Genomic DNA, 25,842 nt, shown 5'->3' with positions numbered 1-25,842 from the left:
TTTATGTTGTATCAATGACAGAAATTTTTTAGCATTCATGTGGTCTCTAATTGTTGTATAGATACAAAAAAATACTAATTCTTTCATATTAATATTTATTGGTCATTTTATTTATGAATAATTACTGGTTAATTTATTAATTAATTTTTTTACAGATAAATTCATAAATTAAGTAATGTCAAAAATATTGTTGTTGGGGTATTGTTATAAGAGTGATGATACAGCTACAAATTTTTATATAAACTTATTTTGTACAAATTGATGTTACATTAATTTATTGGTTGAATAAAAATAAATCATATGGGCCAATAAATATTTAATTGAACCAATTTTATCATACCACATCAGTTTATACAAGAGTTTGTGACTATATCATTACTCTTATTATAAAAGTAAAGACAAGGTAAGTGTAAAAATATAACATATTTAATAACATAACTGCATTAAATTTTTTTTGAGAAATAAAAATAAAAATCTAATTACCACCGGTTATTCTTTACTGTGGGGGCATCCTATCGAGCCAAAATCATTTTTTAATTATACGCAGCGCTAAATTGTTGGCTAACAAGAAAGTGGAGAATCATTTTTTTTTTGAGGTCCATCAAGCCTGCCGGTAGTTTTGACATAGAAATGAGACTGACTATTGGGCTACGCAATCTTGAGCCCAAAATGAAAACTGGATGTAGTAGCACAAGAGCCTTATTCGTGAGCATTGATGCTCGGTGCAGTGAGAAATTAATTCTTATTCCCTCAAAATTCCTAATAAATTCTTATTTTTAATTGAAATTAGTTAAATAATTAAATAAAAATTAATTTATTTCTTGTTCTGAATGAAATTCAATTAAGCACTTAGATAAATTACTTTTAAAAATTTTTTTAGACCCACCCTATTCATAATTTATGCTTATATTTCAAATTTTAATAGAAAAATATAATTCATGAGAAAACTAATAAGAGTTTAGAGATATAAAGATATAAATTATATAATAAAAAAGTTCAAGATAAATTTAGTATTTTAAAATTTGTGTGTAATTAAAAAACCATTTGTTTGGTTAAAATTATTATGGAAAAATGGTTAATTATAACATATGAATTTATATTTTATAAATTAAATTGTGGGTATTTAAAAAAATTACATTCAAAAGGGGTTTTTTAGGGATTTTAGAAGGACATCAAATGCTCTACTCAATCATAGAACTCATTGATAATGCATCACATCACCTAAGCCGTCAACTGAATTTTTTTTTTTTTTTTTAAATAAGAAAGTACACCAATTTGTAACTTATCATTATTATTGAAACTATGACAACCATGATGACGGACTAGAGATATGTTAATAGACAATGCTTTTGGTAATAATAATTATGAAAATAATTTAATGGCGTAATAATATTAAACAATTAATAAAAATTTAATGTTTATAATTTTGTATTCCCAAAAAAAAAAAATCTGAAGAGTCCCCCCCCAAAATGCCGCAGACAACATCACACATGCCACGTGTGAGGAATATAAGAAGTCAACTAAATTATCTAGAATACGGGGTAGGGTACAGTAACCAAATACATAAATTGATTAATTAGATGGCATAGTTTAATTGAAAGGATTACTACTTAAGAGTGGAGCTCGACGCAACGACCACATGGAATGGAAATAACATCGAATCGAATAAACATTACTACTATGTTTTATGTTTAATTAATATCAATAATATTAAACGAATAAATTAAAAAAAAAATTGTCCCACAAATACAAAATACAACTAAAAAAATGTCCAAACCAGACGCATCCAACTGCCATTGTTGGAATCTTGACTCCTAAATTTCTGGTTTCGCAACTGGCGATGGCATCGATCTTTCCATAAGCCCTACACGCTCATATTTGGCAAAACCCAACCCCACGCGCTCCCCCACCAATTTCAGTGTCCAAATTTCTAACGCGAGGACGACGGTTTTTTTCATTACCATTTTCACCTTTTTTTCATTACCATTTTCGAATTTTATCACTTTTTTTTTTTAACCGTTTTCAATTGTACTTTGTTGCTCTTCGATGTTTTAAGATTTTCAATCCCCATAGCGTGTAGGTTTATAATTTTCGAGATCAATTTAATTGTATTATAGTGTCGTGTCGTGATATATGATTATGAAACCTCTAAAAATAAAATAAAAATTAATAACATATAATAAATTAATTTTTGAAATTAATAACCTTAATAAAATAGTAACCATAGTATAAAATTTAGTGCTGATTAATCTTTAAAAAATAATTGTACGAGCTACAAAGTAGTAAAATTAAATAAAATTTAAATTCTCTTAACCTGTATGTTCTATAATTTTGACATTTCATGCATCGTGACTGAGTTTAAAATAAAATTCCAAAGTGATTCCTAAATAAATCATATTTAAATTTCAATTATAAAAATAATAAACGAAAAAAAAAGAAAGTCAAAAGTGAGAGTGGAATTTACTTTCGTGTTGATAAATTAATAATAAAAAGGGTCAAGTTCTACTAGTGCGGATCGAGGTGTCACTTAAATACAGCGAGTGACTTACGCTTACGTTTCTGCAGCGAGTAGTGGTGGGAGCCCCTCTGGTTCTTAGAGGTTCCCAAATTTTTTTTTTCACGCACTGTCCAATTGGGAAGCAGCACAAGCATAAATCCCAAGCTTGAAACTTTTTGAGCTTTTTAGTCCACGAAAAGGCTTATATTCTTCCTCTACTTCTTCTTCTTTGCCTCCCCACTAAACGCTAAAACACTTTCTCCACAAGAACTTTCCAGTTTTTAGCATCCGGGTATGTTTAGTTAACTTTCTTTATTATATATTCATATTTCCTGCATGCTTCTTTTAGGCTTTTTACCTGGTGGGTCTATTGAGTTTTCTTTTATCTTGCTTTAAAAATTTCTGTATTGTGGTTCATATATTTTAGTTTTGTCTGCGCAAAAGTTTAGACCTTTGAGCTGTTACGATATTTGTTGAACTTCTGCATGTTAAGGTTTATTACGAATTGGGGGACTGGAAGAGCTTCTGTTTTCTGTTATAGTAATAAAACATGTCTTGAAGGATGTTTTTGTGAAGTTTGTTCGTTTATTTATTTTTATTATTGAGTTTTAGGGATAAGAATCTGGTGTGCAAAATTCAAGTATGATGATGCCTTTAATAATTTATTTGTTCTTTTTGAATTGTCAACTTAGCGTTTCTGGCACTGAGAGCAATGACGTAATGGATTAATAATGATCAATGTAGAATTTATTCATATAGCAGAGAAACTCTCTTAGCTTCTGATGAATTTGCTCTTTCGGTTGTAATTATTTTAGCTTTTTAGTTGCAGACTTTGATTTACTCTCTCCTCTTGAATGTATCGAGTCTGAAATCCAAAGTTGATACAAAGCTCTCGACTTTTTTCTCTAGAGCATTGTCCTGGAGCTGATGTTAGGTGAATCATGCAGCTATACCATCACCCATACTCTTTAGACAGCCAAAAGGTGAGACTCGCTTTAGAAGAGAAAAACATTGATTACACATCATACCATGTCAATCCTATAACAGGCAAGAACATGGACACCTCGTTCTTTAGAATGAATCCGAGAGCAAAACTCCCTGTTTTAAAGAATGGGGCTCACATCATTTTCAACACTATTGAGATTATCCAGTATGTCCACCCTCTACCTTCTCTTTTTATTATTACTTTGGCAGATGCATTTGGAAGCAATTTCTAACTTGAATGATACATGATAGCCATTAGAAAGACGCTTATGAAAGTTTACGATAGGACATGAGTTTGCAGAGTACTATGGTTTATTTTTAGCCCTTCTGTGAAGTAGAATTTGCCTTTTCTGTTTTAGTGTTCAGTTTATTCATGTGTTGTTTATATATTAGATTTTCTCAGCTTTCTATGAGATGATTATTTGTTTAAATTTTTTAATGTCTTGAAACACATCTTTATTAGATACATGGAAAGAAAATCAAGTGATACAGAAAATTTTCAGGTACATAGAAAGGATCTCAGTGGTCTCTTCGGGAGCTGATGACATGAACTTGAGTAGCAGAGAAGTTGTTCAGTGGATGCACAAGATACAACAATGGGACCCCAAATTTTTCACACTTGATCACATCCCTGAAAAGTACCGTCTCTACACATCCAAATTCATTAGGCGGGTGGTGATTGCTCGGATGGCTGAATCTCCCGATCTCGCAAGTGCTTACCATCGTAAACTAAGAGAAGCATATGAGATAGAAGACAAGTTGAAAAACCCCGAAGTTCTAAAATGGAGCAAAGAGCATCTAGTAAGACTTCTAGATGAAGTCGAAACAAAGCTGAACGACACAGCATATTTAGCCGGAGAAGAATTTACCATGGCAGATGTTATGCTCATTCCGGTTTTCTCACGCTTAAAGCTTCTGGATTTGGAAGATGAGTATATAAGTTGTCGGCCAAACATTGCCGAGTACTGGGTTTTGATGCAGCAGAGGCCTAGTTATAAAATGGTGATAGGAAAGTACTTTGATGGCTGGAGAAAGTACAAAACTCTACTAAAAACGTGGTGCTTTGTTCGAATCAGAAGTATGCTAAGAAGATATTGATGATGAATATGATGACATTTTGGATTTAAGCTGTAAATTAGAGATAGGAAAGTACTTCGATGGCTGGAGGAAGTACAAGACTCCACTAAAAATGTGGTGCTTTGTTCGAATCAGAAGCATGCTTAGAAGATATTGATGATGAACAAGATGACATTTTGGATTTAAGCTGCAAATTAGAGATGTTCATAAGATAGGAGGGGAAACATAACAATTTGTATGCATCTCTCTTTGCTCTTCTCTCTTTCCTTTTCCGTTTTTTCTTCTTGGGGGTCTGTGGAGTGGGAAGTTTTATTTAAACTGGTCCTTGGAGTTTTTGAGCATCAATATACAGTTTCTTTATTGTCGGCTACATAATTTTCTCCTGTTTATATAACCCATGAATTTGAAGCAACACGAGTTGTAAGTTGGAATTGGGGGCACTGCTGCAGCAATCATCTGTAAAATATTTTTTGTTACATTTACTACAGGTTTATAAATAAATTAGTGGAAAATAAATTCACTTTATTTCATGGTCTTAAATCTTTTACCACTTAAATCTGAATGTTTATTTTTGGTGAAGTGGTGATAAGAACGGAAGATCTCAATGCAATTAGAAAGCAAATAATGTTTTAACAAATCGAGTTATGCAACAAAAACTGAAGTGGCAGCAAATCTTCGCGCAAGTGTTCCGTTCTACTCGTACTCAAGCATGCATAGATACAAGCAAGTAGGCAACTTACTAAATGCAGGATTATAGGCCAAAATGGGGTACCTATTAAAATAAACCAGCATAGCATCTGAAACAACAAATCAAAGGAACTCATTATAGTTGGCTCATGAAATTATAGTCTAAACACTTCAGTTTAATAACTTCGCCAATCATCATTATGTTGCCTGCTTGCACGTCAGTAAATAAGACAGCCGGCGAGCAGAAGATATTCAACTTTCATTCACACTTTGACCTAAAACCGACATATTTTTAACCAGCAGGACGATTGATCATGCAATAATCCAACAAATATTATATCTAAAGAGTAAAGACTCCTTAAGATGCTAACATATTTGATGAGGCTTCCAAATTGCAAGGGTCAGCTCAAAGTTTGAAACTCACCAACAGGTATTGTTGCAAACTTCAGGTATCAGAATGGAAGTGAAGATGAGCCGCACAAAATATATATATCCAAAATTTGAGTTGAACACCAATTATAACCAAATCATTAAATGTTATAAACATTCAAAATATCCACTTCTCTGCTATACTCTTGCAGGAACCAGAACTGTAAGGAACTTGCAAGAACATTCAAAATAACCACATCAGGCCATGTCTCAGTAAAAGAAAACCTGCCCGCTTGACGTACAGAGTTAACATTTCGATGTTGAGGACATAATTGAAGCTCTAGCAACACAACACAAGGTGGTAAACAATCAACCCCATTTTTCATGGAGAAGTGGAAGCATAAAATAACTTGTGTCAATAGTGCATCTATCAACAATAAGTCACCAAGTTTCTGGAATACGAGCTGCTGTCTGTACCCAACCTCAGAAATTCCACAAAGCATTTGATTGGGATGTCTGAAGTGTTTGCAATCATGAAAGAAAAAACTTGAAGTCGCAAAATGTGTTCCTCATATTTCGATGGTTAAGCTGATAACTAGGGAGCAATTGCTTTGTAGTTTCTGGAAACAGTTAGATACTTGAACTGAAACTAGTATATTAAATAAGAAAGATAAAAAAGGGAAATAATCTATGAGAAGCCCTATCCACCAACCCCAAAGAAACCACCCATCCCCTATCCAAAGACAAACTAGATACCAACTCCAACTGACAGGTTACTTGCCATATTAAATTTTGCATTAACTTTGTTAAATGAAGTGTTTTCCCGGATCAATCAGTATCTCATAAAATCGATATTCCACTTCATCTTGCATGGCACAAATGATTCCAATTCATCTTTGTAAGGAAGAGACAAACAAATAGGTAAGTACTACTTCTCTCTACTCATTGTAAAAGATTCATATGCCTTCTGATTTGTATATGATAAAATTGATACATAGAAAATAATGCCTACCTCTTCAAGGTGTGAACAAATGGATCATATCTAAAGTAGCAAATTGCCAATTTGGAGCATCATTTTCTTCTCAGCTGTGACAGAATAACTTGGGCGGGGACTGTAATTCTGAAATTGAATAAAGGTTTTCACAGATAAATAAAGTCCACAAGAAAAGAATCAAGAATACATTAATGTATGGAAGAAAATTCAATTATCTGTTCAGAATATTTTCTATAAATCAATTCAATGATGATTTTGTTGTGGTGGACGCTGAATAAAACTACTGACAGGTTTATCCACCCTACAACTAACATCCTGTGAACAATAAGAACTTCTAAGCTCATTTCTCCTCCAAAGCCAAGGGGGTCCCTTCCTCTTTTGCTGCCTGAAGTATCTCTTTCCCAGATCATTAGAGGATCCCCTCATTCTTTTAAACGTGTGTTGTCCGTCTGTGCCCGGAATGTCTGCATCTGACTGGTTAGCTCCAGTCATGCTTGGATTGTCTTCATCTGGACAGCAAGGGGGTGCATGATTGCTATCTTGTTGCCATTCTTCTGCAGGTCCATCAATGGTTTTACAACTAACAGCAGAGGCAGGTGGAGTGTCTTTCTTATCACGGGGAAAGGGGGGTAAAGGTGGAAAAGGATGAAAAGGCATGCTGGGAGCGATAACCCAACTATCAACAGTTTCAGCCTGGGATGACCCAAACTGCTGCAAAATATGCAATGGAATTCCATAAGACACAGGTAGGCGGGAATTGAATTTTCCCTGAGGATGTGCAATAGCCACATCAAATGCACATCTCAACTGTGAAACATTTTGTTGAGACAGGTCAGTAGTTGATGAAGAATCGGATGAAACCAGAGGAGGGTTAAACGGAGATGAAAAACCGGGTGGAACATCCTCTTGTGTGATCTGTCCTCCATCTTCGGAGCTAACAGCTTCATCTTTGTTACAGTGATTGTGAATATGATCAGGACAATTGATGTCCTCTCTACTCGGTAACACCCTCGACTCGAGCATCAATTTCTTGTGCTTGATTGGATCTAGGTTTGTCTCAGCAGGCTGATCCCATCGACTTTTACGTTTACGAACTTTGGGGCCATTGGTCTGGCACCCTCCTGCACCAGGGGAAGAGCCAACCTCATTGGCAGCAGTATCCACAGAAGTTTTTGCAACCAATGACTGCATGACACAATCAATTGCTTCTGAAGGTCTTAAACTTTCATCACGCCGATGATTGTGCAACATTGGGAGCCTGTTGCAGTTTGCAACCCTGTGAATATCCATTCCACTATCATCCCTGTCCTTGTAGCTATGTTTTCTGAAAGGTTTAGGAATCCATCTATCTCGGAAGCTACGTGCAATTTGATGAACCTATATGTAACAACGGACAGTGATTAGCACCGCATTGTCACTCAGGAAACTTAATTTGGTCAATTGGTACATCTATAAATTGGTAAGCACTGCAGCAAATGACTTGTAATCTAAAGATCTCCATCTCCTAAAACAAAGTTCTTGATTAATGATCTACTTAAAGTAACTTGAAACAAACCTGTTTGTCATCATGCTCTGTCAATGACAATATTGATCCCCGAAAGCTGCACCAAGAAACACATTAATCTGTTATATGAAAAATCTGCAATAGAACTAGTTGGTGGGTGTACCTTCCTGCTTATCCATCAATGTGATTTTGGCATTATTCTTACAAGTTAATTCCTCAACTTCTTGTAGTATAATCAGTCATTTTTAAAGAAGACTCGAGAAGTTCTTTTTCTCTTTCTATAAGTCCTATGACTTAAACGTGAGGTTACATATTGAGTCCTGCCTCCTCATAAAGATGCATGCAAATGAAAAGACTAAATAAACCTTAGCAGAAGGATAAGATGCTTCTATATGTACTTGAATAGTATTTCTATTAAAGTATGATCAATTTTTGGGAATAAAGCCACTAAAGGTACGACACTAAAATTAGACTCCACACAACCTAGCAGCAGATTTGAGTCAACTGCTGTCTTGCTGATCCTGGACTGGTGCTTGAATGGTTCCCTATCATGTGTCTATATTCTCTAAATCTTGTTTCAAATTACTGATTATCTATTATTATTCTGCGTTTCTTATTAAATCATAGAACAATACAATCCAATAACCAGAAACCCTTTAAAGATTTAAATTCCTATAGGTTCTGACCCACCTTAGTTTCAGTAATAGAGTAGCTTAAGTTGAATCAAGACCAACAACACAATATAAAGGGGAAAATTCACTGAATAAGGAAAACACAGAGTATTTTTTACCTCTCCATCCCAGGACAAGGAGGACCAGCAGTAATATGATTCCGTGTAAGTATCTCTCTCACTGCCAAATATTCCAAGACCTGCAGGAAATAGTAGACACATGCTGTTATCCCATCATATTCCTAAACGGGACTTAGTTTACTTGCTAATCATCAAGTTCCAAAAGACAGTGTACATAAATTAGGCCAATTAAAAGTCCAGCTACCAACTTAATCTAAAATCACTCAGTGAAACCTATTTTGCTGCCAAGAATCAAAATGCACAAAGAGTCTTGTATCTCTGTCAAAAATTATATGCTATATATAACACATTGAGATATACTACACAAAACAATTCAAAGAACAATGCTCATTAACCTGCAGAACTTTGCAGTAGTGATTAATTATTATTATTATTTTTTTAAAAGAAGGAAATTGTGTTCAATTGAGTTAAAAGGGGGTTCGCAGATAGAGCACCTTCAGAAGCTTCCGAAGAATTGGAATCTTCTTGAAGTCCCTTCTGTACTGCTTGATCATGTTGTGTAGCATCTGTAAACCTGGAAAGCAGAGCAATTATCAGTCTTTCTAGCAGTCAGAAGTGCAGTTAAAATAATTTAGTTTATTCCCACAAAAACAAGCATAAATAAAATTGCGTCTCATGCAATGAAAAGAAAAACTACCATTTTTGTTGATTATATCCATCAACACCACTCGTGATTTTGTTTTCAGAAGAGCATCAAGGATCATTGATAAATCTCGATTGCTGCAAAAAAGATTAGCTAAAAATTAAAAAATGCTGAACAGGGACCTCACATAAGAAAGAGACTTAGATAGCAAAATTGGATATCTAAAATTATATTTAAGACTATACGGAGGAAGGAAAACTTCAAATTACCTCTGAATTGATTCGCCATTGCCACTACCACCAGAAGCAGCAGTCAAAAGCAGAAGCTTCAAATAGCCTTTAGGAGCGTCCTGTTTGGAAAACATAGTGCCTTAAAAGATAGAATACCATGCATATACAAATGATAGGACATTTTTTAAGGAAAATAAAAAATTAAAATCACAGATTTTAAAAGAATTGTGACAGTGCATACTTTAAGCAAATGAAACTAGAGATTTCGTGACAGTGCCATCAATATCTTTTCACAAGAAGCAGGCTGACTAACAAGTGAAAGGTGAGGTGAGACTTCAACATAAATTTTTAAAATGAATGGCACCAGTGCTTTGGTGAAGCAAAAGGAATCAGAATGAAGCACATTTAATGACCAAAAGGCGGACAACACTGAGAATGACATCCCCATTCGAACTAACAAAAAAACATTAGATTTAAATAGTAAAAATGGATAATGCTGAATTTACTCACTTTACGTTTACTAATGCCCCCCTCAGCATCCAGCAACTCATTTAATTTCTCCTGAACTGCAACATTGAGCACAATTTATCATTAGAATGATCAGCCTGCTCAAGAACACATTTCCCAAATACAAGTTAAAAGAGGATCACTAACCTGCTTCAAAACGACCGTTAGAGGAACCTTCCATTATCTTTTTGGGTTTGATAAAGAAAACCTGGGATTTGCTGGCAATCGACTTAACTTTATTTCCACTTAAAGGACTACCATCAACCTTGCCTTTCTTAATAGATCCAGATTTACGAGAAGTCTTTATACGAGGATGAGATTTCGGCAAACTTTGATTGTCTTCAACAATATCAAACTTGGACTTCCTACCAGTGTCACTTCCATCAGTAAACAAATTCCCAGATATCAGAGCCGGCAAAGAAGTCTCCACCTGTGGGATTACAGATGAGGTTTTATTCATTGTTTCCTTCTGCTGAACGGAAGATACAGGTATGCTTGATTCATTTTCTACCACAAGAGAAGTTTCTAGTGACTGAAGTGGAGGACATTTCCCTTTTGAATCCTCCCTTTCTAATGAATGGTGTAATTGGGGAATAACAGGAATGGATTGACTCTTAGAGTCATTAACATTTCCAGAAATCTCCAATTGTCCAACAGCTGTGGCAGAATCATCCATTTTATTTGTGTCTTCTGCCATGGCTTCAGAAATTTGTGTTCTGTCACCATAAAAGGGACTGGTTCTGGACATTGTCTTGAAACCATCTCCAGTTTCAGCATCTTCAAGCATCAGAGGTTCAGGATACTCCTCATCTGAATCACCTTGATAAATTATTTCAGTATTTAGCGGGTCCCCACCTATATAACCCCGGCATTGAGGAGAACCACAATGACATTTTTTGGCAGCAGCCCCAAACACTCTGACATAGTTGTAGTCAAATGTCAGCTCTTCACCCTGAAAGATAATAGGCTTAGAGGATGCACACTATAAATAATGAAGCATGAAATAAAATAACATATATCTGATAGGTTTCGGTAAGGCGATGTTTTGAAGGAAAAGCATGGGATAAGAACTAGTATAGCAATTTCTGTCTGGCCCATCAGGCACCCACTCCAATCAGTTCGGTGGACATATCTTTATTGGGTAGCAAACCAGAAATGGGAAAAGCTATGGCAAACAATGAGCCATCTCACAACCCAGGGTCTATGTATGAGCCCATCTTATGTGGCTCTGACTTAACTTGTTGTCAGGAATATACAAGAAAGACATTTTACAATTTCTTGCTGAAGCTTGTACAAACACATGGTTCTTTCATCTAGTTACTGCCTCTCAATTTTTTTTCACTCATCTCTCATTGCCAATTCATGACAATTCGTGAGTCTCTCTTTCAAAACACTTTTTTCTTGTAAAAGAAGCAGCCAATAGAGAAAGTTTTTCCCCTTCAGGAGAAGAGGAGAGGTGAAATCATACCTCCTTAATATCCCTCATTGCAAATAGTCCGATACAAATTTCTCCATTCACCATCCACTGTACCGCGATAGCAAACAAAACAGTGAACACTGTTAGATTAAAGCTTCACCAACATGAATACATCAAATGCATTGATGTCAGAATGGAGATTTCAATAAAATGGGAAGCCATATTAACACGATAAGGATAAGAAACCCAAAAATTTCAAAAAAAAAAAATATGTCTAATGACATTTGGCTCACTCTCAATAATTGGTTATAATTGATGTATTCATGTTTGTTACAATTGATATTTCATGATATCAGAATATTTTATCCAACGTTTGGTACTTATGAGTTGACTTTTCTTTCCATAAGAAAGACAGCATGATATTACCAAACAAAATGAAATACAACTGAAGAACAAAATATCAACCAGAAGTTCACATGAGACAAAGACAGCAAAAAGAGGCACAGTGAAGTGCCAAAAATGAACAGTCGAAATGGATGCACAAAAAATTTTAAAAAATTCCAAAAAAATTTTATACAGAATGCATGACAATTTATTTAAGGTGATGGGGAGAGAAATGTCTTTAGATTCTTTTAAAACCAATGCCTAAAGAAGAACAAAGTTGGCTTTATTCCACAAAATGAACTATTCTTATAGAACAAAGCAAATCAAATCCAGTGAAATCACAGAACCATAATCAGTATCTCACAAGAACCAAAAATCCCAATAAGTATAAAAAAATTTCCCCATAATGCCACTGTGGATGTGGACTATTTTCAACGAGATAACAACAAATAGTAAACTAAAAATATAATTTCAACATACATACTGCATGAAAAAGATGCTCAAATGGATGTTCACCTTTTCAGTACGGCAGTTAGGATCACAACTATGGTTAATGAAACGGCCCAGATTTCCCTTGGCACATGCATCTATTACCTGAGAGAATAGAAAAAATGAATAAGAAACTAAAATGCAACCAATTATGTCAAGAAAATCAGATGCTACGAAGGAAAGTAGGGTATAAACCAGCATAACGCATAAATCCGCATTGCACAGAGTATTCCTAAAGCTTCTTGCATATTTATTTCCATTGAACACCACAATTTCTATATTCAAACCAAGCATATCAAACTCTCTTCAGACCATGCTCAGGAGGAAAATCATAAGGCCCAAGAGCAAGCTAGATCTCGGCCTAAGTTTACAAACATCAGGGGTAAACAAGTCCAGTTGTTTTCAATACATGGTCCAGCTTCACTCCATGGTAAAAAAAAGTTGCAATAAACATTCTTCAATTTAAATGACCAAGGTCAAATGTTTTGAGTATTTTTTATTTTTTGAAAGGTTCAGGAGTTTTTCTTGGTGCTTTCAGTATTTAACTTGTTATTGATCATATACAAGATTATGAAGCATCATTAGTGGGATATCTTTCCTCTTGCTACTCATCACAAGCTCAATACATTTGAGTAATAAGGTCACTAGAACATTGTTTCCTTTGAGAGAGCACTCAGGTTAACCATCCCCCCCCACCCCCCCCCCCCACCAAAAAAAAAGCAAAAAAAGAAAAAAAGGAGCTAGCAAACCACTACAAGTCTAAAATGGTTCATAATATACACATAAAAGATTTCAGCAGTAGGCATATTTAGCCTATGCTCTGGTAACTTGCTACAACAAGAACTACTTTTGTTGGAAATAGAAAAATACCCAAGAAAACCTTCATATTCAGAAGCGAGAAGCCCAAAAAATATTGTTCATGTTCAATAACAAGTTAAATATTGAAAGCACCTAGAAAAACTCCTGAACCTTTCAAAAAGATCAAAGATACTCAAAGATCCACTGAGGTTAAGGAGGGAAGGGGGAAAAAATGAAGCTAGCAAACCACTACAAGTCTACAAATGGTTCATAACATTTACAATCACTGCATGATGAGAAATATTGTTTAACAGAAATACATTATCACCTCATATCATTAGAATTAAAATTAAAGTATGTTATGAAAGTTATTACAAACCTCACTGCCATTTAATGTCATGAAGTAAAAATGCTTATGACCATTGGCCGCATACTCCTTTTGCCGTGCCTCATAAGCTTGCATGTCAAGGACCTGATTGCCATATATTAGAAATTTTGACAATAAAATAAAGATTGATAGATCCAGAGAGAGTCAAATTGTAAAACACAAAGGGCAAGACTTACAATAGAATTGTCTATAATTACTAATTACTTTTTTTAAAAAAAAAAAAAGATCTAACATTACTAATTACTGGATGCATATTATTTTGGCCACCAAAAAGAAAAAAGTAATTTTGAATCTATTCTATCCATAAACAAACTATACATGAACGTCAAGGATGTGAAACTATGGATCAGCAACTGGAATCCAGAGTAATGATGACATCCAGCCCAAAAGTGGGGCAATAGTTCCTACACCAGGTCTAACAGGATCCTGCTTGAAACATGCAAGAGGGGGGATGAACTCATATGTGAACGTAATTATACTAGTATAAGTTCAAGCCACTTCAAAATACCAGACATTAGTAACCTCTTTCACAGAAAATCCAGGCAATAAAATAGACTCCCGACACTGATTAAAAAATTATTGTTATACGTGAACAAAGGATAGAAATTTAATCACTTTACTGAAACTAAAAAGACCAACTTTGATCGACAAATGATAATAATGGGCAAAAGCTAAATAACAAAGATTCCTATTTTGCCAATGGTTTCGAAAGATGATTCATTTGCCACTGAAATCATGTTCTAAGAGATAGAAACACAACCACCAGTTTCATTGTTCTACTAATGAAAACGAATAATAAGAAAAAGAAAATCAGCAAATTTTCAATAAAAACAATTGCACCCTTACACTTAATTTGCAGGACCAATTTTACTTAGATTTGGCATACAGGTTAACAGTGGCAATAAGCACTAAGAATCTGTCCTTGTATAGCCGCAATAAAGAAGTTCATGCTTGACTTGAGATAACTCCAGGAATTTACCTCTCCAACATATTCAATAATAAATTTCCCTATCGGTATATCCTCAAGTGACTCTAGTCCATAACCCTTCTTCCCACATGGACGCCACTGCATTTTGGCGTACTTGCGTTTCTGGAACTGTAAACAGACATTTTGACTCAAACTCTGCCCTTTATATACAAAACAGCATATGTTGATCAAGAAAATGAAAGTTATATGCACAGAAGAGCTGAAGTACCTGTTGATTTGAACATAGGTCACCACAAGGACAAGTGCCTTGAACACATTCAATGTTAAGCATCCGATTCAAGCATTCATCTCTACAGCCGAGCCGAACATCTAAAGGTGGTTTGCAATGGCAAACCATTACCTAATTAAATTTAGCAAACATGTTGATCAGGAAAAAAAAAATTAGTAACAACCTGAACAGGAAGAAATTTAATCAGCTTTACATAATCTATGACAAATTGGAAAACTAAAAGGAAAAAGGTTAAGAAATTTAGGTGCTAGCTTCTTGTCATAGCATAAGAAAATTTCTCCAAGCCAAAAAGCAAAATTGAAAAAGAAAATCAAGGGGTATTGCAATTTTTTGGTTTTTTTGATAAGAAACGGGTATCATAATTATGCAGTTCCTATCAATTAAAACATTTCTGTTACACATCCATAGAAAATAAATCACTATACTAGGGTAATATTAGAAGCTTCCGATTAAGGTTGATCTTTAACAGAAAATCAACAGAGAACGATTATGGATAGTAATACGTTTGTGAATGTAGCAAATGATGCACCCTAAAATTAACAATTTAGCAATGGAATAGAGATTGATCATGAAAAGTAATATGGATGTAAATGTAGCAAATGATGTACCCTTAAATTTCTTTTTTTCTTCAAATGAGACTAACAATTTGGCAATGGAAGGAAGAGCTTTTATTTTTAAACTTTGAACACAGCCTTGATGCATATGACGGTTTGATGTCAAGGACTGCTGGCGCATGGAACACAAACAGAGCAAGGCATGGAACTTTAGGTGCATTTTTGCCAAGTAAAATAAGCACAAGACAGTCATAAACACAACAGTTGCAAGAACACTGAACTCTTCATATTTCTAAAGTAAATAAATGTAACACAGCCAAATGGAAATAACCATATAAATGATAGGCAATGGATCGAGTAGGTTCCAGACCTCATCAATTGTTTGCGTTTTACGACTACGATGAAGAAAGACATTTGAATCAATGCGCCTAAATGATGACCCTGGAAGAGCCATAACACATCAAAGCCAGGTCAAAATATGAAAACTAAAATGTCTGGAAAAGGAAAAAGGAACCTAAGAACCTAAAGCCCAGATATCTTACACATACCAGGTGTACTCTGAAAATCCAAACCCTTTCCTGATGTATTGTAATTTATAAGGCCGTCTTCTTCTTCATAGTCTGATAAGCCTAACTCAGCGTTAATATCAGCATTTGTCTTTTCTTGAGGAATTGAACAATCAGCAAATGTTGTATCCATGTTGTCCTTACAGACCCTTCAATAAAGAAAAATTTAATATCAAATCCAATAGGAGATATTAGATTATAATACAAGAAAAATATAAATATAGATTGAGGGATAGCTATCAGTGAGCCCTTCATAAGACAGAAGGTAGAAACAAAATGAAAAGAAACATAGTTTTCCATGTCCTGAAACTTATGCCAAATATAGCTATAACTACACTAAAAACCAATCATACCGACAACTAAACCGATGCTAGATCTTCACTTAACCAGATTTTGGCATGCAATTGAGAATATAACATTTGAGAACTCAAAAATATCTCAATTCAGATGCAACACTAGAGAAGGGGAAAAAATGATCAAGACTGAAAAAACCCAAATTAAATGGTAGCAAACACAATCATGACAACTCACACTAAGGCTGGTGCAGTGGTACTAATAACAAAAAATTATAAGAATTTGTAAAATTGAATTCATGAACATAGGCTCAATTAAAATAAATAAAAAAAAATTGTAGTTAAAGAAATATTTGAATAAAGTTCACATAATAGATGTCTAAAATAACTTATCCCACCCCACTTGCCAAATTGTTGAATAAAACAAACACACACAAAAAAAAAAAATTGCAATTATGACATAACTGGAAAAATATGAGATGACGAACGAGAAAAATATGTACCATCTGCAGTTTTCATCAATCAAATCCGCAACTGAAACTGGGATACGCCGCCATTTGTAACAGTCATCACACCGCACCCAAGCACTTTCGGGAGGACAATAATGCTCAGGTTCACCAGCTGATGTAATCTCCGCGTTTGATACATCAACAGACATACTATTGTTGCCAGAATCTGTTTTCCCAATATCATCTGCAATGTGGCTTCCTACAGCATTAGTTTGAATGAATTGGGAAACAAAAAAGATCTTTCCTATCCATGATAAGAGAACTATAAGAAGAAAACAGTAAGATTAAACAATCAAACAGATAACGTGTTGAGGTCCGGCTAAATAAAAAAGTTCAGCATCTGTTGGGTAAACATTTTTTCTTCACAGAATCATAAAACTTAAACATTCCAATACCTATTTGTGGTCGAACTTCTGTTTTTTCCTCAACCAGCTCCAAAACACCTTCATCCCTTCTTTTGGCAGCTAAAACACCCTTCTCCTTGACTTCATTCTTGTTGACTGACTTCCGTTTGTTTCCCCTCTGTGTAGAAGCCTTTCTTCTCCTGCTCTTAGCTGAGTTAGAGACTTTGGACCTTCCCTTTTTCCTTCCACCTGATTTAAAACTTTTGCTAAGCTCAGATCCCTTGCATTTAACTGAAGGAACCATAGCCTCTTCAATGATTCCAGGTTCACTGTCTCTCGAAGGCAACAGTTCGCTGCAAAATTCCTTGCCGCTTGATGAATTACTTGAAGCATAAGTGACAGGAAATGCAACGAGAGAATCACTAGAGTGACTACCATCTTCCAGTTTCTGTCTGCCGCCACGTTTTTTTGGTGGTTTAACTTTGCTGGCTGCAACAGGTGAATCGTCATGCAGACTACAGTTACCTGCAAAAAGGAGGTTAGTTTTCTTCTTCCCTCTCCGGCTGCTGGTGACATTTCCAGGAGCAGCAAAGATTTCAGAAGAAGTCAAAACAACTTTATGCGAGCCTTCTTTACTTCTAGTCCCAACTTCAGAATCAGGAGCTGTATTGATAACTTCAGAATCTGGTGAAGTCCCAGGATCCACATAATTGTTCTCACTTGCTCCACCCAATATTCCAACCCCTTTATGGGCAGAATTACCATCTGCAACATCCCCGGCTGCATTGTCTGTAATCACAGTGGCCTTCAATTCCTGACTTGCAAAGTGCACATCCAAGATAGAGTCACCTGGGTGTTTCACTACCTCCTCCGGGTTACTATCCAAACACTGAAACTGTCTTTGAGTGCCCTCTTCCCCAAATATATCTTCATCTTCATGGGCTAATATTGGAAACTCAGAATTTTTTGTAGGGTATGACTCAGAAATGTCATCACCAACAACAATATCATTGGATCCCATTGTGTCAGCCACCTTGGGGACCACAACATTCAGAGTACTTTGACAAATTTCCTTCCCCACTTTAACCTTCAAACGAAGGCATCGAGTTGAAACATTCCATTTTTTACTAGGGGTCAATGAGCTTCCACTAGCCTGAATCTTATTCCGCTTTTGACTTCTATGGTCACCTCTTGCCTTTTGTGATCCTTGGTTCTGAGATAAATTGAAACTACTCATGCCACTCTTACCAAAAATTTGAGTAATGCTGCCCAATAACCCCCAGATAGAAGAACGAGCTGGTTTGGACAAACAGCTTCTCTTCCTTCTTGCAATGTTGAGGATTATATCAATACTCCCATGAGAATGTTGAATTTTGGCCTTAGTCCTGCAATTCCTCGCAGCCCTTTTGGTCTGAGTCTTCTGACTAGATCTACTTATACGGCTGCTCCTTCTAGAAGATAATGATACCCTGTTAGGATATTTAGTTTCAGAAAAGCAATTCGTGCCCACATCATCTTTTACTTCATGAACGATCTGTCCAAAACCATCAACCGCACCACTAGAACTAATAGCACCAAAACCATCTTTTTGAGAGAGACCCGCAACATTTAAACTCTTACAAGAGCCATTCTCGTCTACAGCAGAGGGTTGGCATGACTGCAAAGAAATTGGTTTCTCAATAACTCTGGAGGAGTGCTCCTTTTCATTTTCTTCTATTGGCGATAGCTGACTGCAAATCTCAACCTTGATATCAGTTGTAACATCACTTTTCTCTTCCACGGCCTCTGTAGCACTCTCTGCAGAAAGACCATCAACACTCTTATTATTCCCTTGGTCATTCTGCTTGGAACAATTACTCAGTGAATCAGCTATACGCAAACTTTCCAAGGAGCTCTGGCAACTCTGCATAGGCAATGCTAGGATGCATGTGTCAGTGTTATCTTTTTGTTCCACAGTTCCAACAGCGAGATGACCAATGCTTTCATGATCCACATGATCCTTATGTCCTTCACAAGTTCTCATTAAATCATCCTCATAAAAAACTTTGAAAGGCGTTTCACCATCCTGTAAAGCTGATATGCAGTTGCACATATTAGCTTCTACAGCCGCTGACAGATTGGCTTTCCCTTCTGCTAAGCTCTCAATGCCCTGCTGCTCCTTTTTTTGAATACAACTAAATGACAAGTCTGTTGCAGATGCAAATTCCATGCGCGGTTCAGTATGCTCTAAAGGTGATCTTGGGTGGCCACTATCATTCTCTAACCCATGTACAATATCTCTCTTCCCTTCAACAATTAATTGTTTCTCAGTCACAAGTGTCAACTCTGAGCGAATCTCACATTCCTGGAAAGACAGCATATGCCCACAAATATCTATCTCTATTCCAACTGAAGCATAATTTTTCCCTTCTTCTTCCAAGGATGGAACACTGATGCACTCGTTGCTCTTCTGCTCATTCTGTTGAGTACAATTTCTCAGTGAATCAGTCTTAGGTATTAATTCTGGGGTCATTGAACAGCCCTGTGAGGGCAAAATTTGGCCACATGTACCCATTTTATCTTCTATAACCTCCTTAGCACTTTTGGTGGAGAGAGAACCGCCATTCTTATTATTCTCTTGATTACCCAGTTGAACACAATCTGTAGGTGAATCAACCAGAGATATAGCTTCTGAATCCATTTCACAACATTGAGAAGGCAACATTTGGTCACTCGTAACTTTCATTTTCCCAGATAAAGCATCAGTTTTTTCTTCTATGCATTCCATATCCCCTTCAGAAGAGGTACAACCAGCAGTGTTATCATTCTTCTGATCTTCCTGTTGAACAGAATTATTAGGTGAACCAGTGAAGGGTAATAATTCTGGAGGCATTTCACAAAATTGTGATGGCGAAATCTGGAAACAGTTAACTTTCTCTATCCCGTCTAGGGCATCAGTTTTCACTTCCTTGCCTTCCATGTCCCCTTCTGAAGAGGAACAACTGACAGTCCTACCATCTTTCTGATCGCCGTGTTGAACACAATTTCTAGGTGATCCAGTCAAGGGAATCCCAAAGCTTCCAAAAGGCATAATCAAGTCACAAGGCACTTTCTCCAACTCAGCTAACTCATCACTTTTCTTTATCATAACCCCTTCCTCCCCAGGGAGACAACTAAGAATATTATCACCCATCTGCCCATGCTGTTGAACACAATTTCTTGTCAACCCACCAACAGGAATTGATTTCAAGGGCATTTCAAAGGCATCAGATGATAATGTTTGGTTATCATTGCCCAACATTACCTCAGCTAAAGCATTAGTTTCCACTCCCATAACCTCTACAGTCTCTTCAACAGAGGAACAATTGAACCCTTGATCATCCTTCTGCTTATCCCGTCGATCACAATTTCTCGGTGAACAGTTGCTAGGCACTTCTCCCAAGGGCAATTTCTGATGCTTAAATGATTCCAAATCCTCCCCTTGAAACCCTCCTTTCTCCACACACAACCCATTGCCACAAACATCTACTTCACTCTGACTCCCATCCAAACAAACCCCCTGCTTCTCATCAACCAATTTCTCCAAAACCGAACCAGACACATTATCACACTCACTAGCTGGCCCATCTCTATCACCAACAACAGCCTCAGAATCTACTTTACTCTGACTCTCATCAACCAATTTCTCCAAACCCGACCCAGACACATTATCACACTTACTTACTGACCTATCTCTATCACCAACAACAGCCTCTGTAACATAAGCAGAACTTACATAAATATCGTTTCCATCTTGAGACAAATCTAAACACCTACCTGGGGAACTACAAACACCAATTTCCTCCTGACTCTCAATGAAGCAAACCCTGCTAACCCCACATTCATCATCTATCGCTTTCTCCAAACTCACACCCACCACATTTTGAAACTCATCAATCAGCCCATCTTTATTACCAATGCCAGTATCTCCAGCATCTCCACAGCTCACACAATGAGTGGTATCATCAATAGAACGCCCATCCAACTTCGTGCTGCCACTCACATTAGCATCAAGCACATCAAATCTTGTTTTCAAACACATCCTCTGCTCAGAAACTGGTTCTTCCATAAATTCCAAGCTTGAATGCTGTTCAAAAACAGAGTTACACGAGGGTTCATCAACTGATGTCAAATTCTCACACGAACCCATCCCAGCGTTTTCCACTTTCCCAAAACACTAAGAAATACCAATCATTCATTTGATCAAAATCGAACCACCTAATACAATGCAAGCTCTAGTCATCACCGATCAAAACCCTAAGTTGTCTGCTCCGTTAAGCGTCTTCGTTCAAAAAAAAAAAAGAAGCATAACCATAAAAATTTACCTGCTTTAGATTCTTAGTAGCAGCAATATCGCAGAGATAAAAACCCTAATATCCCCTTATCTGCAAAAGAGAAAAAATTGGCCAGATAAAAAAAATTTGCAAACCAATGCAGCTACGCAAAAAAAAAAAATAATAATAATAATAATAATAAAACGTAAACAAATTACAAAAACACATACACAAACAAATAAGAGTTCTAAAAATCATAAGGAAATTATTAAACCGAAATGAAATACCTTTTCAGAGAAGAGGCAACGGGGGCGTTGAAGAACGAAGTCGGTTGTTTCATATATATATATTTTTATTTCTCCGAATAGTGATGGTTTTTTTTTTTTAATCACTCTCAAAAAATTCGCTTTTTTCTTTTTTTTAATACAAAAAGAGTGAGAAAGAGAAAAGGAATTGCTTGTTAGTGTTGTCAATAAAAAGGAAGGCTTCAACCGAGGGCGCGAGAGAGGGTGGGTTTCTATAAATCCGATGCTGATTATTAAGTTGACGGTACTTGCATGATCCTTGTTGGACACGTGTCATCGTGAAGGGTAATTTTGGTAACCTGGTAAAAGTAACCGCGGCATCAAAGTTGGTGAATTCCCCGATCCTTCGCTATCGGTCGTGTACATGATTAAGGTTTGGTGATGTTATTTCATGTAACATAAAGTTGGAGTAAATGGTAATTATAACAATAAATGCGCGTAGAATGATAAAAATGGTAAAAAAAATTTACATTGATATATGAATATGGCCAATGATTTTTAAAATAATTATAATTATAATTTAGTAGTAAACAGTGAAACCGAGTATTAGCCGAATATTAGAGCAATGAAAGGTTATTTACCGAATTTGGGTCAAACAAAATCATCGAAGAGCCCGCAAATACGGGTCACAGAGGCAAGAAATCATCTATGCATAATTACTCACTTTTCGGAATATGATCCACTCCTAATTTGAACTTTATTGAGTTTTTAAAAATTTTCTATCATGTGTTTTTTAGCGGTAGTGCATGAGTAAATTTTAGTTTTTTATTTATTTTTTATTTATTAACAACTCATCAGCAATTGAGTTATTTGCTCAAAACATAATCAGATCAAGAGAGAATCATGATCCTCACTTATCACCCATAACCAAAACCATTAACCTCAACCAAGTGAAAATTTCAGCAAAAAGAGAGAAGATTTTGATCTCGGTGACGTCGCCAAACAATCCTTGGAAAATCCATTTCCTATTTAAAAATTTGTGCCGCATTACGATAGACTTTGATTGCATTTCAAAAGGTCATTGTTATTTTGCTTAATTTGATCCATAATGGTTGCGATAAACGAGTATATAGAATTAGCCACTCGGCCTTAGGCCGAGTGGTCAGGGCTGCTACCCTCCAACTTGGAGGGCAGCAGTTCGAACCCTCACAAATGCATTGTGGGGGTATTTCCTTCCTCAATTAAATTTGAGTGAAGACAATCTCCTTCCTTACCCAAGTGTGAGGAGTAGACATCCTTCGAATATTTGTAAGGGTTAAAATCTAGGTAGCGCTCCATTAGCATTGATGTAAGTTGGTCCTAGTAATAGTCTGATTTGTAAATATTAGTTATAGTCTCATGTAATATGAGTTGTAATTTGAGCAATAGTCTCATGTAATCAAAAAAAAAAAACGACTATATAGAATTAGGTTTTTGTACTTGGTTGAAAATAAGTAAATTATGCATGCTAGTTTTGACTCTTGACGAGTACAATTATAGAATTCCAATAAAAGAATTCATACTTAAAAAAAAGAAAAAATCTTACATTATTTTTCATTTAAATGGAAAATTTTTAGTAAGCAATAAGTTGAGAAAATAAATTAACGTTTACAATATTAGACAAAAAAAACGGCCTTTTAAAAATAAATAGAGGGAAGTGATTGCGCAAATCACCTAATACACGATCTGATTTTACAAAATTAAAATAAGAATAGATGTAGAAATGCATTTTTACATGCATAAGCTGAAATGTTGGGAAAAAGAGCAAAGCATTATTTGATTAAATTAATAAAAAAACTGTGTGTTTTAAAGTACTTTCAAATCCCATTGAGTGTCAATTTTTTTTTATGACCTTACAATTTTATGCTTGATGGTTTTTTAATGTTGAGAATATGAATACCTTGAATTATTTAATTAATTCATAATTAATTTAAATTTTTAATCTAAAATTATTAGAAAAAAATAAAGAAATTTCATAAATTTTGAAAATTTCAAATTAATTCCAAATTATTTTTAGAATTATTAGAAAAATTACATGAAATATGTTTTCATACTTTTTAGGGGTCGATTAAGGATTGTCATTCTAATTGTGGGTAAAAAGAAATTTACTCTTCTGTTAAAGGGTAGGGATATTTCCATATAGTTTCTCTGGGTCCTGCTACTTTGCAACTGGTGTTTGGTACCCCTATTTTGTCATTTATTGATTTAATGATTAAATCTAACCAAAGAGTTGCATGGCCGTGCAGATGGGTTTGCATGGTTATTAACATTGTCATCCCTGATGTTTTTTGAAAAATTAAAAAAGGTAAAAGTTTCTAAATGTTGACATATATGTCCAGATTGTTTCAAATTTTTTTACAATTAAATCTATTGACCTAGTTTGACTATTAGCATGAGTATAATGTATGGACAATAATGTAATCTCATGTAAAAATTTTAAAATGCACGAAAAATTAACACGCCTTAAAAAATATTTTGTTAACATAATATCTATTTAATATACAATAATTATTTGAATATGTCAATTAAAAAATAATACATGATAAAAAAATATTAATTTGTTAACAATAATAATATATGACCATAACGAACATGCATATGCCTAAATTAAATGTTTCTAATAATATTATTAATGAACAAGTTGCGTAATTCGCAAGGTATATTTAATTAATTTTTTTTATTTTGATACTATTATCTTCTTTGTGCATGATAACTGAATTTCATTTATGTTCTTTCTTTATTCCTAATTAGCAGCTTTAGCACCCATGAACTCTATCCTCTATTTTTTTTTCCTTCTTTTCATAAACTCTAACCTAATAAAATAGTTTTAATTAAAAGTTTAAAATCATCATATTTTAGAAGTAGATTTTTTGATCGACAAAAGTCCTACTATTGATTCTTTGGTTTATAAAGTAGTGTGATTTAAAAGAAGAGTCCAGCTACCGTTCACTTGGTGCATGGTACCTCATATTTTGTCCATATATGAGTTGCCCATTAGATCTAACGCAAAACTTGCTTCAGCGGCATGGATGTATTCTATTTGGTTTTTAACATTGACATCTCTATTGTTTTTCAAAAAAGCAAAATAATCAAAAGTTTGACAAATAATTTTGGATAATTTTAAAATTTTATATTTTGATCAAGTGATCTAATTTACTATTAAAATTAATGACAGTATAAGGCCAATAACTTGAAAAAAATTTTAATACATAAAATCTTTTTTATTTTTTGAAAATAATATAATATTAATTTAATCTCTAATAAATAATTTAAATATATAATAAAATATATTAATTTATCAATAATATTAAACAATTTTTAGAAACAATATAAAATTTATTTAATCAATAATAAATAATTTAAATATGTAATTAAATTTTAATTTATCAATAATAATATGACCAAATGACAATGTTAAAAAATTTCATAATAATCAATTATGGTTTAGTATTCAAATATAAATAATAGAAATATACTCTTAAGTGTAAATAGTAGAAATATTTTGGACTTATATATTAAAATTTCAAAACTTTTAATTTGTTCACTTTTCAGCAAATAAGAGGGATTGCAAAGTAATTTACCAAAAACAAGGGTACCGTGCACCCGGGGCACCGTAGCTTCGTCCAGTTTCTCTTGGCCATATGGTTCATCCGGAGGTAAGATCAAGTTTCAAAAAATAGTGAATGCCTGAATGGTCTTGTCAATGTACAAATGTATATATAACCCATTATTTTTCTAAACACACCCACTTTCAAAAAATAATTACAATCAGTCCGCATTATTTTTGAAAAATTCAAATAAGAAGAAGTTTACAGAATTAATCAATTAAATTAAATTTTTATTAACACTTTTTTACAATATTTGATCTCTAATATTACTTAAAATAAGTTTAATTTGAGTATTTTATACTTTTATCTAAACCATTTTAATCCCAATAAACTAACAAAATGTCTTCGACATGATACTTGTGAAATTTATTAGGACATCAAATTAATGTTATTTGTATGCCGACACTGAAAATTATTAATTACATGTGAAAACATTAGATCATATAAGTTATAAAA

The 25,842-nt window shown here is 34.7% G+C and overlaps 2 protein-coding genes across 9 annotated transcripts; one reads left to right on the top strand and one right to left on the bottom strand.

The window, feature by feature from the left end:
• Nucleotides 1-2,534: 2,534 nt before the first annotated feature.
• LOC102625138 (glutathione S-transferase TCHQD) lies at nucleotides 2,535-5,083 on the top strand. 4 transcript variants are annotated; one of them, XM_006472797.4, is made up of 3 exons: nucleotides 2,535-2,789; nucleotides 3,407-3,647; nucleotides 3,985-5,083. In XM_006472797.4, exons 2-3 carry the CDS (start codon nucleotides 3,439-3,441, stop codon nucleotides 4,577-4,579), a joined length of 804 nt encoding a protein of 267 aa, XP_006472860.2. In that variant the 5' UTR covers nucleotides 2,535-2,789; nucleotides 3,407-3,438; the 3' UTR covers nucleotides 4,580-5,083. The 4 variants fall into 4 exon arrangements, with proteins under 4 accessions (XP_006472860.2, XP_015384135.2, XP_006472859.2 ...); XM_015528649.3 differs by having other exon boundaries at nucleotides 3,313-3,647; XM_006472796.4 differs by having other exon boundaries at nucleotides 2,536-2,789; nucleotides 3,327-3,647.
• A 1,620-nt stretch (nucleotides 5,084-6,703) lies between these two features.
• On the bottom strand, nucleotides 6,704-21,985 carry LOC102624482 (histone-lysine N-methyltransferase ASHH2). 5 transcript variants are annotated; one of them, XM_052441936.1, is made up of 19 exons: nucleotides 21,782-21,985; nucleotides 21,546-21,605; nucleotides 17,254-21,438; nucleotides 16,853-17,120; nucleotides 16,039-16,205; nucleotides 15,861-15,931; nucleotides 14,916-15,047; nucleotides 14,699-14,815; nucleotides 13,711-13,803; nucleotides 12,561-12,638; nucleotides 11,712-11,768; nucleotides 10,391-11,195; nucleotides 10,247-10,302; nucleotides 9,776-9,855; nucleotides 9,561-9,643; nucleotides 9,358-9,437; nucleotides 8,903-8,982; nucleotides 8,164-8,209; nucleotides 6,704-7,985 (listed from the first exon to the last, which is right to left on the bottom strand). In XM_052441936.1, exons 3-19 carry the CDS (start codon nucleotides 21,368-21,370, stop codon nucleotides 6,852-6,854), a joined length of 7,464 nt encoding a protein of 2,487 aa, XP_052297896.1. In that variant the 5' UTR covers nucleotides 21,371-21,438; nucleotides 21,546-21,605; nucleotides 21,782-21,985; the 3' UTR covers nucleotides 6,704-6,851. The 5 variants fall into 5 exon arrangements, with proteins under 5 accessions (XP_052297896.1, XP_052297897.1, XP_052297895.1 ...); XM_052441937.1 differs by having other exon boundaries at nucleotides 17,254-21,307; XM_052441935.1 differs by having other exon boundaries at nucleotides 17,254-21,605.
• Nucleotides 21,986-25,842: the final 3,857 nt, after the last annotated feature.

The sequence above is a fragment of the Citrus sinensis genome, chromosome 5 (genome assembly GCF_022201045.2).
Source record: "Citrus sinensis cultivar Valencia sweet orange chromosome 5, DVS_A1.0, whole genome shotgun sequence".
In the NCBI taxonomy this organism is placed as follows: domain Eukaryota; kingdom Viridiplantae; phylum Streptophyta; class Magnoliopsida; order Sapindales; family Rutaceae; genus Citrus; species Citrus sinensis.
Note: the sequence above shows the minus strand (reverse complement) of the source record. Positions and strands in the feature narration are given on the sequence as shown.

Bases quoted from the DNA above. Each gene is read 5' to 3' on its own strand.
- LOC102625138 (XM_006472797.4), top strand. From the start codon at position 3,439: ATGCAGCTATACCATCACCCATACTCTTTAGACAGCCAAAAGGTGAGA. The intron at 3,648-3,984 runs GTATGTCCACCC...GAAAATTTTCAG, and splicing joins AACACTATTGAGATTATCCA to GTACATAGAAAGGATCTCAG.
- LOC102624482 (XM_052441935.1), bottom strand. From the start codon at position 21,370: ATGGGTTCGTGTGAGAATTTGACATCAGTTGATGAACCCTCGTGTAAC. The intron at 17,121-17,253 runs GTATTGGAATGT...TTCTTCTTATAG, and splicing joins AGAAGTTCGACCACAAATAG to TTCTCTTATCATGGATAGGA. The intron at 11,769-12,560 runs GTGAACATCCAT...ATCGCGGTACAG, and splicing joins CTAACTGCCGTACTGAAAAG to TGGATGGTGAATGGAGAAAT.